General features: G+C 46.5%; 1 protein-coding gene across 4 annotated transcripts in view; it reads right to left on the minus strand.

The window, feature by feature from the left end:
• The window catches only part of SUGCT (succinyl-CoA:glutarate-CoA transferase), a 1486943-nt gene that overhangs the window by 536315 nt on the left and 934872 nt on the right, over nucleotides 1-15756 (minus strand). The window contains exon 13 of one of the 4 annotated variants that reach the window (XM_068236380.1): nucleotides 4913-5012. The exons of the other annotated variants lie outside the window; for them this stretch is intronic. Within the exon in view, the coding sequence (XP_068092481.1) occupies nucleotides 4977-5012 (36 nt within the window). The 3' untranslated portion in view covers nucleotides 4913-4976. Of the gene's footprint in view, nucleotides 1-4912; nucleotides 5013-15756 lie in introns of those variants that run through there. 4 annotated transcript variants of the gene reach the window in all.

Genomic DNA, 15756 nt, shown 5'->3' on the forward strand with positions numbered 1-15756 from the left:
ATGATCCAACTGCACGTTATGAGAATTGTCTGTGTATGTCCTATTCCATCTGACTGCACACAAACCAACTGCACGTTACGAGAATTGCCTGTGTATGTCCCATTCCATCTGACTGCACATGAACCAACAGCATGTTGTGAGAATAGCCTGTGTAGGTCCAGTTCCATTCTATATAATAAAACCTAACTGTCCCTGCGTCATCCTCCTGTCCCTGTGTCCCTGCTTCCAGACTTTACAGTTTGCTGTCTTAGAACCTCATTGCATTGTGGGAAATAACAGCTTTTACCAACTGCCAAGCAAGCCTCATCTCCGTGTGTACATATACTTCAGACAGTGGTGGGGGACGGGTGAGGGCATGTTTCCACTACACGCACATTGGATGCAGAATGGATGCAGAAAAACTGACTCCAACGGGAAAATCTGCATCACAAAAATCGGGTTCAGTGGAAACAGGCCCATAGACATTCATTGGAGTTAGTTTTTCTGCATCCAATCTGCATGTAGTGGAAACAGGCCCTTAGCGGGAAGCGTCAGTATGCACCTTGCCGGGGTTTAGTGACTGTGCCCTAGCGCCCGTTTTTTAACAGGCGGGCCTTTTTACTAGTATATTATAAACATCCTTAAGTATATTTATCAATTGCTGAGTTACATATAGTGTTTTTCACTAGTAACTGATTTGTTATTCTGGTATTCACTTGCTTCACACTTATTACCTAGTGGCTTATGTGTAACTTCTAACAGTCTGTTAGCCCTAAAATCCTGATTGATATGCATGAGCCTTGTAGAGACTACCCCCACTGCTGATACGCTAACTCAATCAGCTGAGTAGACCATCCTGATTTGCTCTGGCTGTGAGGCTGTGTCTATAAGCAAGGCCTTAAATCAGTTCATCATGGCTGATGTCAGTTCATGCTTAAAGGGTCACGGTTTAAGGGTAAAGCAATTGAATCAAAATTACCAGAATTCACCAGCAACTCTCCACAATTTGACATAACAGCAAGGTAATTTCCACTCAACCCCCTCCTATCATCTTACCACCCCCTCCCTTTAGATTGTAAGGCTTTGGCAGGGTCCCCCCTCCTAGTGTATCTGTGCATCCTGCTCAGGGCCGGTTTAAGCCACACAGGGGACCTGGGGCAAAAGTAACTTGGGGCCCCCCACACACACCCCCAGCAAAGTCAGCCCCCTGAACTGACTGCTGCCACTCTAAGGTCTCCCATAGACTTCTCACATGGCCCCCACACATTGTGTAGCTTATCTGCCTTATAATAACTCACCTGTATCAGCTGCTCCATCCTGTGCCTTGCCTTCAGCCCTGCTGCCTGTGTCACCTCCATCCGGCACATGTTACATGTAAATAACATGCGCAGGATCATAGAGGCAGGCAGCGTGGCTGAAGAGGGAGCATGGGATGGAGCTGCTGCAGGGACAGGTGAGTTATTACAAGGCAGCTGGGTAGGGGTGTAACTATATCAGGCCCCTCTGCAGACATTTGTTGGTGGACACCCCCTTGGACAAGAACAGAGACATACCAGCAGAATCAATCAGTAAAGAAATCAAGAGTGTCGCCCAAGAATGTCCCACAAAGCTACGTATGCCATGTTCCAACAAGCTATTCAGTCAACTATTCAGACATTTGAAAAAAATCACCAGGATTGCACTTTTATTTAGCTTTCCTGTATGACAAGAAGACACAGACAGCCAGCCAGCACTAGGGGAAGAGGGAAATAAAGGTGAATGAGGGAGGTCTGGTGCCAACCAAGAGGACTTCTGAGCGCTTTTCAAACCGACAGTGATTTGAAAAGTGTTTGGCTAATGTTACCCTATGAGGGTGTTCCCACAGCAGCGTTGTGATTTTTTCAAAATCGCAAACACACTGCATGAAGCATTTTTTTTAGCTATTCATTCAAAAATCGCTCTGAAAATTGCTTCACAAAATCGCACTCACAAATTGCTAGCGATTGCTATTGTGATTTTGGTGTGCACTAGCCCAGAGAGAGGAGGAGTGGAGAGAGACTGAGAATAGCCTGAGATCGTGCAGAGAGCTTATCTGTATTGCAGTCCTACATTACACAGAGGCTACTTGTCTGTGATCAGCTTTTGATACAGTAGATCATCCCCTACTCCTCCAGTCCCTCCAATTCATGGGCATTCACGATCTCGCCCTGACCTGGCTTTCATCCTACCTCTCCAACCGTTCCTTCACGACCTCCTTCAATGAGTCCTCGTCCATCCCCAACCACCTCTCAGTGGGAGTCCCCCAAGGCTCGGTCCTTGGCCCCCTACTGTTCTCCCTATACACATCCTCCATTGGCCAGGTTATCTCCTCCATGGGTTTTAACTATCATCTGTATGCAGATGACACCCAAATCTACCTCCACACCCCTGACATATCCACCACTACCATGGACAAGGTCTCCTCCTGCCTATCTGCCATCTCCTCCTGGATGTCCTCTAGGTTCCTGAAACTAAATCTAGACAAAACGGAATTTATGATCTTCCCACTCCGGTCATCCCTGGACCTCCCAGATGTGCAGGTCACTGTTAACCACACTACCATTCGCCCTACCTCTCAAGCCCGCTGTCTGGGTGTCACCCTGGACTCTGCACTCTCCTTCACTCCCCACATCCAAAACCTCACAAAGTCCTGCAACTTCCACCTTCGTAACATCTGTAAGATTCGCCCTTTCCTGACCTCTGCCACCACCAAAACCTCATCCATGCCCTCATAATTTCCCGCCTCGACTACTGCAATGCTCTGTCTGGTCTCCTTATGACCCGAATAGCTCCACTGCAGGCCATCATGAATGCGGCAGCCAGAATTATCCACTGCTCCCATCGCCCCACCAGGGCAGCTCCCCTCCGTGAATCCCTTCACTGGCTTCCTATCCGGTCCAGAATCAGATTCAAGATATTGTGTCTGACCTACAAATCCGTCCACAAAACCTGTCCAACCTACATTTCTGATCTTACTCAGAGATACACACCAAGCCGCTCACTCCGCTCCTCCAATGAACTTCGCCTGACCGTCCCCCACATCACCAAGTCCCATGCACGCCTCCAAGACTTCTCAAGAGCTGCTCCAACACTATGGAACTCCCTACCTCCACCCATTAGGGCAGCCCCCTCCTTCAACACCTTCAAGAAGGTCCTCAAAACTCACCTTTACACTCTGGCCTACCACCCCTCACAATTGCTCTAAACCCACAGCTGAACTCTGGTCCCCTACCTCTCTTGTCCCTACCTCTCCCTCTAGATTGTAAGCCTTTGGGCAGGGTCCTCCTCCTTTTGTGTCCTACCTGATCATGCACCTCCATTACTGTGCACCCATGCTATGCATTTGAGTGAACCTAACTTGCCTAATCTCCATGCTCCCCTCCAGTGACTGACTCAGCATTACCTTGTACTCATACTGTGCTGTGTGATCTGGTTTTCTTGTATTCCTGTATTGTCATATTGCTGTTTGTCACCCCTAAATATTGTCTATAACCTAAATTAATGTCCAGCGCTGCGTAATATGTTGGCGCTTTATAAATACAATAAATAATAATAATAATAATAATAGGACTCCTGTCCCTGCTGGTCTCTTACACAAGTCAGAAAGCAGCCCTCCTGGAGTCTAGGGACTGTCAAAAACTTTTCAACTTTTTTAACACCTTATCCACACATGCAGTCATTATAACATGGGGAGAGATCAGACAGATATTTTCCCACTGACCCCCCAGGCAAGCTCTGCATCATGCTGTGTATATTTACCAGCTTGCCTGCCCTCTAATTGCACTTTTATCAGCTAGCCTAGTGTTTCACATTGCCTTACAACAACAAACCTGAATACACCAGACACCAGACCAGCCCTAAATCACTGAATGAAAGGTGGCCTGTGGGGAAATTGCCACCCTTCCCCCCTGGCCAGTGTGGGCCTGCCTGCCACTGCAGCTGAGCTGAACATGCAGGCATATGGGAACATTCAGAAAGACCACCTGGGGGGGCCAGCAGAGGTCGGAGGCCCTGGGGCAATTGCCCCCTTTGCCTCTATGGTAGCGCCAGCCATGATCCTGCTCACAGAGTAACATGAACCTGAATCACTGAGAAGATTACTACAGTGTATAATCTGGCATTGGGTACCTTATTGTCTGTTGTGTGTTGGCTCAGCTGTAACCCTCATTATCAATGTCTGTAACCTTATTTACAGGGGTGTCGCAATAGGGGTTGCAGAGGGGCCCCGTAGAGCTCTTTTTCAACTACAGTATTAGCTCTCTATTGGTCCTGTGCTCATAATAATCACTTCTATAGATACTTTGAATAGTGGTAATCATTAACAAAACTGTTCCCCATCCCCTTCTTGCACCTCTGACTCTGTAGTTGCCATTGGCAGGTTTAGGTGCGCCGTATCCATTGTTATGTATAGAGTGCTTGGGGGGCCCTATTGTAAAACATGCATCGGGGGCCCACAGCTCCTTAGCTACGCCACTGCTTATTTATTGTACAGCGCTCCATAATATGTTAGTAATATATAAATCCAATTAATAATAATGATAATAACTGAATGATGGGGAGAAGCCATGAAAGTTTCCATGCAAAGTTCACAGTAAATAGTTAATTGAACTTTACATACATTCTACCAGCTTTAGCTCAGAAACATCCGATTCAGCATTTAATGACATGATGTTGCCTATACGACTCAATGCCTTATATTTATTTAAATTACTCAGTTGTTGTAAACCCATATTAGAGTAGTCAATCATGAATTGAAAAAGGGAAAAAGAAAACACTGCCTTCCTTTTTACATTTATTCTCAGAATACAGAAAATTAAACAGCTGTTCTGGAAAGGCTTATGACCTTAAAGATACATACTTTAACTTATATATCTGCAATTATTTAATCACTTTCCATGCATCCTATGGGAGCAGCTATCAAGATCTCACTTATGATATCACACATGCTTGAGCCCTGTAAGAACATTTGTTTCTGGCTGTTAATTAGGCTCATATTGCAGATCTTGCTGCTGGCACTGTAAAACAAAGTAACACTTATTTAAGACTTACTATAGAAAACCTGAAAGTAGTTTATGTACATTAAAATAATAATAAGGGAATTCTGCCTGTTGTAGCAGTTAATTTTCATTGCTGCAGCAAATCATTTTACTACATAATTCACAGTACCACTTGCAAAAGGATGTCAGGAGAAAATGATACAGATATGCAACATCACATAGCATGACTCATGTAAAATAATATAACACTAGCTTGGAAATTAAATTGTTGGTTCAGATCATCAAACTAGCAGATTAAAAGTCAAGGCTTGCACAGCTTTGCTCATAAAAGCATACATGCATATCATCATATAATAAATTAGTTTCAATTGCTCCCTGATCAATAAGGCAACTAAAATGTATTACTAATTTTGATCCCCAAATGAAAACTTAGAATGCCTTGGCTGCCTAGGGTCCACAAACACTTCTACTCCACAACCACCTGCAAGGAATGAGTAAATTTAATTATGGATGTTTCACAAGATTTTTGTCAATTTTCCAATCAGTCTGCAAGAATCTTGTGAATCATGTTTGCAAATCGGGTACATTCAATTACAAAAACAATTGTAAACAAGGGTAAAAATGATTCTATTTACAGTTTACTTCTATTTATGGCTGTTTTTACAGAACATCCCTTTGGTATATCTGCCAGGGATTCCTATATGGTCTTGTTACGGCTGTACAGTGGTACCTTGCAAAACAGTTGGCAAATATGTACAGCTGCAATAACGACAGGTAGAGATGCATTTCATTTCCCTGCATTTAAAATCTGCCAGCAATATTTTGCTATTAATGGCTAAAATCAATCAAAAGATCATATTGTCATTTTTACTTCTATTTACGATTGTTTTTACAGAAAATTCACGTTCTTGCCTAATGTGGCTTTATGGCAGGAATTGGCTGCTGATCTCATGAGAATCCCACATAGGCCTGGTGCACACCAGATGAGTTTTTCTGAGCGTTTTGAGTTTTTAAATCTGCTGCTAATGTTATCCTATGTGTCTGTGCACACTGGAGCAATGAGGCTTTGTAAAAAAAACCACAGCATTACATTGGGAAGAGCTTTTGAAACCTCTAAAAGCTCTTCCCAATGTAATGCTATGTTTTTCTTTACAAAACCTCATTGCTCCAGTGTGCACAGACACATAGGATAACATTAGCAGCAGATTTAAAAACTCAAAACGCTCAGAAAAACTCCTCTGGTGTGCACCAGGCCTAAGAGCCATATCCTATTGTGGAACCTAATTAAATTGAACTTAAACTTAATACTCTTAAATTAGGCAATAATTACATGTATCACCCCCCCCCCCCCCCCCCCTTGGTAAAGAACTGGCTTGGGCGATATTATCGTCCAGCGAGTTCTTTACACTCTTTCCGATTGCATTTTGCATGCTCCTTCCTGCTGGGAAGCGTTGCCTTCCGTCAGAAGTAAGAGTTAGCTTAGACCTGCTAATAGAAAGTTAGCAGGACAGTGGACCAATGGGGAGCCCCAGCAAAGCTTCAAAGATGCATTGACAGGGCTCCGGTAGACAGTAATTACAGTGAGAGATGCACTGTAATTACAGCGTCGGGACTTGAGGTGAAAGGCGGAGGGTGTTTAGTGGCGATAGGTAAACTAATCAGGGGTGATTGGATGTGTGGATGGCCCGATGAGGAGCTCTGGGGGGGTCTCCTTATTAAAGGAGACACCAGATGCAGCAGCAGAAGATGGCAGCGGGTTTGCAGGCATCTCTGGAGAGCGAGGCAGCAGCCTCACTCCCCATCTCCCATAACATGGGAGCCTCACTCAGGCTTTCACCTGAATAATGCTCCCTAATGATCGGCTATTGCGCTAAGGAAACTGGCAATAGGATTGGCCAGTAATCTTTGTGCATTGGCAAGGTGATAAGTAGTTCACATCTGCAAGCTACTTATCACCTTGAACACGATATGGCCCTAAAGCCTGGTACACACCATGCAATTTCCCGTCAGATAGATGGGTTGAATAGATCATTTCTGACAGGTCCGATCTGATTTCTGATTGTCTTTCTGATCATTTTTCTGATAGATTTGCATAGAAGTGATCAGAAAAACAATTGGAAATCCGATTAGATCTGTCAGAAATTATCTATGGACCCATCTATCTGATGGGACGTTACATGGTGTGTACCAGGCATAAGTGTGATATACAGTAGTTATCTAAACTAAAACATGGAGATATAAGATTCTGGCTTAGGCACCTAAACTATATCTCAGTCATGTGGATATACCAAATAAGTGTCCCTTAGAAACTGACAAGTCATGTATTCATCTCAAAAAATGTTTGCTGGCAAAAAATAATTCCATATAATATTAAATAAAATTAATTAAGGTGATGTCAATAACTTCTTTTTATTATCAAACACCTATTTTCCTTCACACATAATTTTTCATCTTCACTTTAAAATAACTTTTCAGCACTTGGTAAATAAGGCTAGATGCAGAGTGGTCAGTTGCAAAACACATGCATTATAATGAGGGTGAACAATGGAGACTGGCTATAGACTTTAATACAAAGCCTGCATGCAGTTAGAATAACACAATCATTTACAACACAGTACATTTACCAGCCCTATAAAATAGTATGGGTAGTGAGTTGGCATGCAGGATTATTCTGCAACAAAACTGAGCACTGCGAAAAGGGCCTGAAAAGGCACCAACAGTAGGTGAAAAAGTACCATCATAATTATGTTCAGTATTTTCTTGCTTGCTGGTGGCTAAAAAGGCATTTGATTGACGAACTGTGAAAATATCACCTAGAACAAAACTCGGGGGAAAAAGTGAAGGTGGCCATACACTGGTCGATTTGCCATCAGATTCGACCAACAGATAGATCCCTCTCTGATCGAAACTGATCAGAGAGGGATCGTATGGCTACCTTTACTGCAAATAGATTATGAATCGATTTCAGCCTGAAACCGTTCACAAACTGTGATGGTGGGGGTGGTGGTGCTGCCGCCGCTCCCCCCCCCCCATTACATTACCTGCTCCGGCCGGCGCGACTCCCCCCGATCTCCGCTGTCTTCTTCTCCGCTCTGGTTTGGTCTCCGGATCCAGCAGGCTTCAGTTCCTACTGTCTGGGGGAAGTTTAAACAGTAGAGCGCCCTCTACTGTTTAAACTTCCTGCCGGGACAGGAAGAAGTGAAGCCTGCTGGATCCGGAGCCCAGCGCGGAGACGGAGCACCGGTAACCGGGGGATACTCGCCGGCGGAGCAGGTAATGTATTGCAGCTGTATTGCGTCGGTCTTCGGGCACTCGGACGCCGCTTGCGACGCACTCCCTACCCGCGGGCGATCAACGGTAATTTCCCGCACAGAGCGATCGACGGGATCGATCTATTTTGGGACAAAATAGATCGAAATTTAGCGTTAACGTTAACGATTTGACAGCAGATTCGATCTCAGTAATCGAATCTGCTGTCGATCGGCGGGGAATCGGCCTAGTGTATGTCCAGCTTTAGTTGTATATGGGCCAGTGAGTCTTTGACTTTAAATTAACTTCCAGAAGGTCTTTATCTGCTTCTTTCTGCTAACAATGATAAGTGGGCACTCCTAGGCTGATTTTTTGTTCCTTGGAATGATTGTTACCTTTGGATCCATTGTTCAAGCTAACCAATGTCTCCAGATTCATCTACAGGCATTTGTTAGAAAGCAAGAAGACAGAGGCCCATATGCAATTAACTTTTTCTCCTGAGTTTTCTCCTAGGTGATATTTTTAAATTTGTCAATAAAATGCATTTTAATACCACCAGAAAGAAAGAAAACACTCAAAGTAAGTTTGATAGTACTTTTTCATTTACTTTTCGGTATTTTTTTGGTTGAAAGGTGCTGGAAAGTTATTTTAAATAGAAAATGAAAAATTATCTCCTAGGAGAAAACTCAGGTGAAAGAGTAAATTGCATATGGGCCAGAGACTCAGCACTATTCACGTGTTTGCTGCTAAAAAAAAGGACACACAATAGGTCTGCATTTCAATTTTACTTCTATTTCATTCCCAGTCCAGTGGCTTTTTGTGAAATTCTTCTTTATGTCAGCTATTTTGTTGCAGATAAATAAGTTTTTACTTTGAGTGAATTTCATATATGCCAAAGCAGCCCGACAGTTGTTAAAATCTATTGAAATGGCAACATTCTAATATTACACTTACAGAGTTAAGCAACAAGAATTTTGTAAGGACAGCCGTTTACCAGAGAAATAAATGTATATCATTTCAAATTGTGCAAAAAAAGTAAAGTAAGATCAAAAGGCATTTCTAAATCACACAGAGCAGTTTCATCTGTATATGTGAAAAGGGTGCTGGGGATAGCTGTTAGTAGAATATCTGTACAATTTCCAATGCTCTACTAGTTCATTCTGATAGTAAAATGCAGAGATGGCCTGAACGGTTCGCCGGCAAACGGTTCCCGGGAAACTTCTGGTGGTTCGCGATGGCGGAGAACCGCAAACTTTTCAGAAAGTTCAGTTCGCCCCCATAATGCACCATTAGGGTCAACTTTGACCCTCTACATCACAGTCAGCAGGCACATTGTAGCCAATCAGGCTACACTCCCTCCTGGAGCCACCCCCCCCCCCTTATAAAAGGCAGGCACCGCCAGTCATTATACTCACTTGTGTGCCTGCAGTAAATAGAGAAGGGACAGCTGCTGCTGCAGACTCTCATGGGGAAAGATTAGTTAGGCTCTTGTAGGCTTCTTAGCTTGCTCCTTGCTGATTCTTATTGCTAAAATAGCACCCCACAACAGATCTTTTGAGAGCTAATCTTGATCTTGTGATCTATTTTTTTTTCTGTGTGTCCCACTGACACTTGTGTTGCATAGACACCCTTGATAATTCATACTGTGTGTGTGCCACTGCCAGGCCCTGCACATTCAGTGACTACCTGTGTGTGTGACAGGTGCACATTGTAATACCCATTACTGCATATACCTACCTACCTGTTGTTCACAGTGCACCCACCTACCTATGCGAGTTGAGCGCACGCAGTGTCACTGTGCCTGTCCGCTACCTGTCTGTGTGTGACCGGTGCACATTGTATTACCCAGTACTGCATATACCTACCTACCTACCTGTTGTTCACAGTGCACCCACCTACCTACATGAGCGCGCGCAGTGTCACTGTGCCTGTCCGCTACCTGTCTGTGTGTGACAGGTGCACATTGTAATACCCATCACTGCATATACCTACCTGTTGTGTTCAGTGCACCCACCTCATCACTGCATATACCTACCTGTTGTGTTCAATGCACCCACCTACCTACATGAGTGCACGCAGTGTGATATAACACTCCGTGCATACCTGTTAACTGCACCTGTGTGACTGCACATTGTATTAGTCAAGTCAGTGCATATCTTTCACTTCAACCCCCCCCCCCCCCCCGATATGGACACAACGCACAAAACAGGCAGAGGTAGAGGCAGACCCAGAGGAAGGCCACCGGGCAGGTCTGTGCGAGGTCGTGTTGATGTGATTTTGAGCGGCCCTCGACCAAAGTACAGTGCTCAGAAGAAGGCACATCCCATCAACTCCCTAGATTGTCAAGACGTGGCTGATTATTTAACACAGAACACCTCATCTTCCGCAGCCACCAGCGCTACTACATGCACCATTTCCATTGCATTTGACACTTCACAGGAGTTAATTGGTGGGGAATTAACTGATTCACAGCCATTATTGTTACAACCAAATGAAGGTTCTAAGCAAGTTACACCACCTCATATGTCTAAGTTAGGCGACAACACTATTGACGTAACGTGTGAAGATGATGAAGTACCTGCTGTAGGTGCATTTTTTGAGGTGTCTGAGGCAAGCGAAGCTGGGCAGGATGATTATGATGATGACGATGATACGGATCACACGTATGTTCCTAATAGAGGAGATGAACAGGGGGACAGTTCAGAGGGGGAGTCAGAGAGGAGTAGAAGGAGACGAGTTGCTGAAAGAAGCAGAGGGAGCTCATCATCAGAAACAGCTGGTGGCAGTGTCCGGCGCCATGTATCGCCACCTATGTACAGCCAGCCAACATGCCCTTCAACATCAGCTGCTGATGCCACCATAGTGCCATCACCCCAGGGGGGCTCAGCGGTTTGGAAATTTTTTAATGTGTCTGTCTCAGATCGGAGCAATGCCACCTGTTGTCTCTGTCTCCAAAAATTGAGCCGTGGAAAGGCCAACACTCACGTAGGGACAACTGCCTTACAAAAGGCACATGGAGAAAAGGCACAAACTGCAATGGGAAGAGCACCTGAGCAAAAGCTGCACGCAAAAGATAAGATACCCTTCTTCTCCTCTTCCTCCTTCAGGTGCAGCATCTTCAGCCATTTTCTCCCTTGCACCTTCACACCACCCTCCTCCACTTTGCATCTGCCCTTGAGCGGTTCCTGCTCCTCTGCCCACAGCAGCCAGGTGTCCTTGAAGGAAATCTTTGAGTGGAAGAAGCCAATTACTGCCAGTCACCCCCTTGCCCGGCGTCTGACAGCTGGCGTGGCGGAACTGTTAGCTCGCCAGCTGTTACCATACAAGCTGGTGGACACTGAGGCCTTCCGTAAATTTGTGGCCATTGGGACACCGCAGTGGAAGATACCAGGCAGCAATTATTCCTCTGAAAAGGTGATACCCAAACTATACCGTGAAGTTGAGGGGCAAGTGGTGTCATCTCTGGCACACAGCGTGGGGCTCAAGGGTCCACCTGACCACGGATGCCTGGTCTGCCAAGCACGATCAGGGCTGCTACATTACTTACACAGCCCATTGTGTCAACCTGGTGACCGATGGCAAGCAGGGAGTACGTGGCTGTGCAGTGGACTAACTTGTGACACCTCCACAGCTTGCAGGCAGGCCTCCTGCCACCTCCTCTCCTCCTGGCTATGCTGCATGCCAGGTACGACGGTGTCACGCCATCTTAGACATGTCTTGCCTCAAAGCAGAGAGTCACACTGGAGCAGCTCTCCTGGCTGCTCTTAACCAACAGGTGGATCAGTGGCTGACCCCGCACCAGCTAGAGATCGGCAACGTGGTGTGTGACAACGGCAGCAATCTTCTTTCCGCTTTGAATTTGGGAAAGCTGACACATGTACCCTGCATGGCACATGTGCTGAATCTAGTCATTCAAAGATTTTTGTCAAAGTACCCAGGCTTAGAGGACGTCCTGAAGCAGGCCAGGAAGTTGTGTGGGCATTTCAGGCGGTCTTACATGGCCATGGCACGCTTTGCACACATTCAGCGGAGAAACAACTTGCCGGTTAGACGCTTGATATGTGATAGCCCGACTCGCTAGAATTCAACCCTGGTCATGTTCTCTTGCCTGCTAGAACAAGAGAAAGCCGTCACCCAGTACCTCTACAATTTCAGTAGAAGGACACAATCTGGGGAGATGGGGATGTTCTGGCCCCCGAACTGGACACTGATGCGAAATGCATGCAGGCTCATGCGGCCGTTTGAGGAGGTGACCAACCTGGTGAGTCGCAGTGAAGGCGTAGTGCCGTGCATTGAGTAGTGGATCGAGCTGTGGAGGAGCATGAAGAGGAACAGTTACGGCAGGAACAGTTGTGGGAGCAATTTTCATCAGAATCAGAAGAGGAGTCAGACTCGGATGATGAGGAAGGTGTTTATTCGGAGGAGGAGGAGGAGAAGAACAACCGCAGTAGGCATCGCAGGGGGCTTGTGCTGCTCGACCCTCCCGTGGTATTGTTCGTGGCTGGGGGGAGGAGGAGTACTTACCTGACGTCACTGAGGAAGAGCAAGAGGAGATAGATAGCACGTCTGCATCCAACTGTGTGCAGATGGCGTCTTTTATGCTGTCCAGCCTGATGAGGGACCCTCGTATAAAAAAACTCAAGGGGAATGAGCTGTACTGGGCGACCACACTACTAGACCCTCGGTATTGGCACAAAGTGGCGGACATGTTACCAACTCACCAGAAGGCAGAAAGGATGCAGCACATGCAGAACAAGCTGGCAACTATGCTTAACAATGCGTTTAAGGGTGATGCCACAGCACAACGCAATAAAGGTACCACTGCCAGTAATCTTCCTCCTATGTCCACGCAGGCAAGGACAGGACGCTCCAGCGATCTCATGGTGATGTCTGACATGCGGACATTTCTTAGTCCAATGCCTTGCCTTAGCGCTTCCGGATCCACCCTCCACCAATGCCTGGACCGGCAGCTAGCCAAATACCTGGCCTTAAGTGTGGATGTAGACAATGTGATCAGCGATGAACCCTTGGACTACTGGGTGCACAGGCTTGACCTGTGGCCAGAGCTGTCCCAATTTGCCATCCAACTTCTGTCTTGCCCTGCCTCAAGCGTCCTGTCAGAAAGGACCTTCAGCGCAGCTGGAGGCATTGTCACTGAGAAGAGAAGTCGCCTAAGTCACAAAAGTGTTCAGTACCTCACCTTTATCAAAATGAATGAGGCATGGATCCCGGAGGGCTACTGCCCACCCGAAGACTAAGTCAGTCCCCACACACAGCATCTCTGCCTGCACGCCATGTGACTGGCTGCCTGGCCCAAGACTAAGTCGCTCCCCACACAGCACCTCTGCCTGCAGGCCGCTTGACTGCCTTCTCCGCCACCACCAACAGGGTCCAAGACTGCAGGCAGATTCCTGAATTTTTTAGGCCGCTATAATAATTTTTCTGGTGCATGTACATGCCTGCCTAATTTTTCTGGCTGCACTGCGGCTGCAACAACAAAACAAAAGGCATGTACATGTGCCCATTCCCCTTTGTGATCATTACCTTGCCATGGTGAAGGGGCTTGCGTATCACAATGAAGCAATGACCACCGGCTATATGAGTGTCTCGGGGGGTGGCACACTTCCGCTTCCGCTTCCGCTTCCGGAAGTGACGTCAGCCGCTAGAGCGAGAAGGCGGCGATGGAACGCAAGGAAGAAGGTATGTATCCCGCCGCCACTGCTGCCCACTGCCCACACACATTCACTAGCTGGAGGGGGGCGCAGAGGGGAGAGCCCCGAGGTGAGGGAGAGGGGGGAACTTCCCCTCTCCCCGCCGACTGTGGGCAAGGCTTTCCCCTCATGCTGCCACCCCTCCAGCTCCCAAAAACCGGCCACGAGCGGGCCCCGGGGGGGGGGGGGGGCCGCTCTGAAAATCTGCAGGGGGATTTTCAGGTGTCTGCTGCCCACATTGTGCTTTTCTGGTCACTGCTGCCCACATTACGATTTTCAGGTGTCTGCTGCCCACATTGCGATTTTCTGGTGTCTGCTGCCCATATTATGATTTTCAGGTGTCTGCTGCCCACATTACGATTTTCAGGTGTCTGCTGCCCAAATTGCGATTTTCTAGTGTCTGCTGCCCACATTACGATTTTCTGGTGTATGCTGCCCACATTAGGATTTTCTGGTGACTGCTGCCCACATTGCGATTTTCTGGTGACTGTTGCCCACATTGCGATTTTCTGGTGACTGCTGCCCACATTGCGATTTTCTGGTGACTGCTGCCCACATAAGGATTTTCTGGTGACTGCTGCCCACATTAGGATTTTCTGGTGTGTGCTGCCCACATTATGATATTCTGGTGACTGACTGCTGCCCACATTAGGATTTTCTGGTGACTGCTGCCCACATTACGATATTCTGGTGACTGCTGCCCACATTAGGATTTTCTGGTGACTGATGCCCACATTGCGATTTTCTGGTGACTGCTGCCCACATGGCGATTTTCTGGTGACTGCTGCCCACATTGCGATTTTCTGGTGAACTCTGCCCACATTACGATTTTCTGTCCCACATTACGATATTCTGGTGAACGCTGCCCACATTACGATTGTCTGGTGAATGCTGTCCACGTTACAATTTTCTGGTGACTGCTGCTCACGTTACGATTTTCTGGTGGCTGGTGCCCACATTACGAGTTTCTGGTGAACTCTGCCCACATTATGATTTTCTGGTGAACTCTGCCCACATTATGATTTTCTGGTGAACGCTGCCCACATTACGATTGTCTGGTGAATGCTGTCCACGTTACAATTTTCTGGTGACTGGTGCCCACATTACGATTTTCTGGTGAACTCTGCCCACATTATGATTTTCTAAAGGCCCACATTACGATTTTCTGGTGAACTCTGCCCACATTACGATTTTCTGGCCCACATTAGGATTGTCTGGTAAAATGCTGCCCACTTTACAATTAGTTTACAGTGAAACGCTGCCCCATTACGATTATTTGGCACCTATGGGGGGGGGGGGCCCATCCAAATATTCGCAGGGGGGCCCAGTGATTTCTAGTTACGCCCCTGTCTCCACACAAGCTTCCAGGCCCCCCAGGCAGTGAGCAGAGAGAACGGGGCAAAAGATATCCCCAGATACCCTTCGGTGGTGTAACCCTTTGAGTCCCTGTTTGAATATGCAAAGATGCAAGTGGTGAAATCACCAAGCATGGCATCTGTAATGTCTCCAGGAAGTTTATCTACGTTGTGGCAAATAAGTAAAATGTTAAGAAACACTGATGGACAGATTCAGAGCAACAAAGGCAGTATAAGTAACAGTAAATATAACACGTTTACATGTAAAGGGATGTCTGGATGCCTTCTATTGTTATCAGCTTGTAACAACACAGGGACATTGCAAGCTGCTCTGCGCCACTCTGCTGTTATCGAACAGCCTTTGATGAACTGAAGCCGTAGTACTTCGGTAACTTAACGAACCTCTACCACACATGTGAAAATATTGATGAATTAGCACAGTGAAGT

Source organism: Hyperolius riggenbachi, chromosome 5 (assembly GCF_040937935.1).
Source record: "Hyperolius riggenbachi isolate aHypRig1 chromosome 5, aHypRig1.pri, whole genome shotgun sequence".
NCBI classification, from domain to species: domain Eukaryota; kingdom Metazoa; phylum Chordata; class Amphibia; order Anura; family Hyperoliidae; genus Hyperolius; species Hyperolius riggenbachi.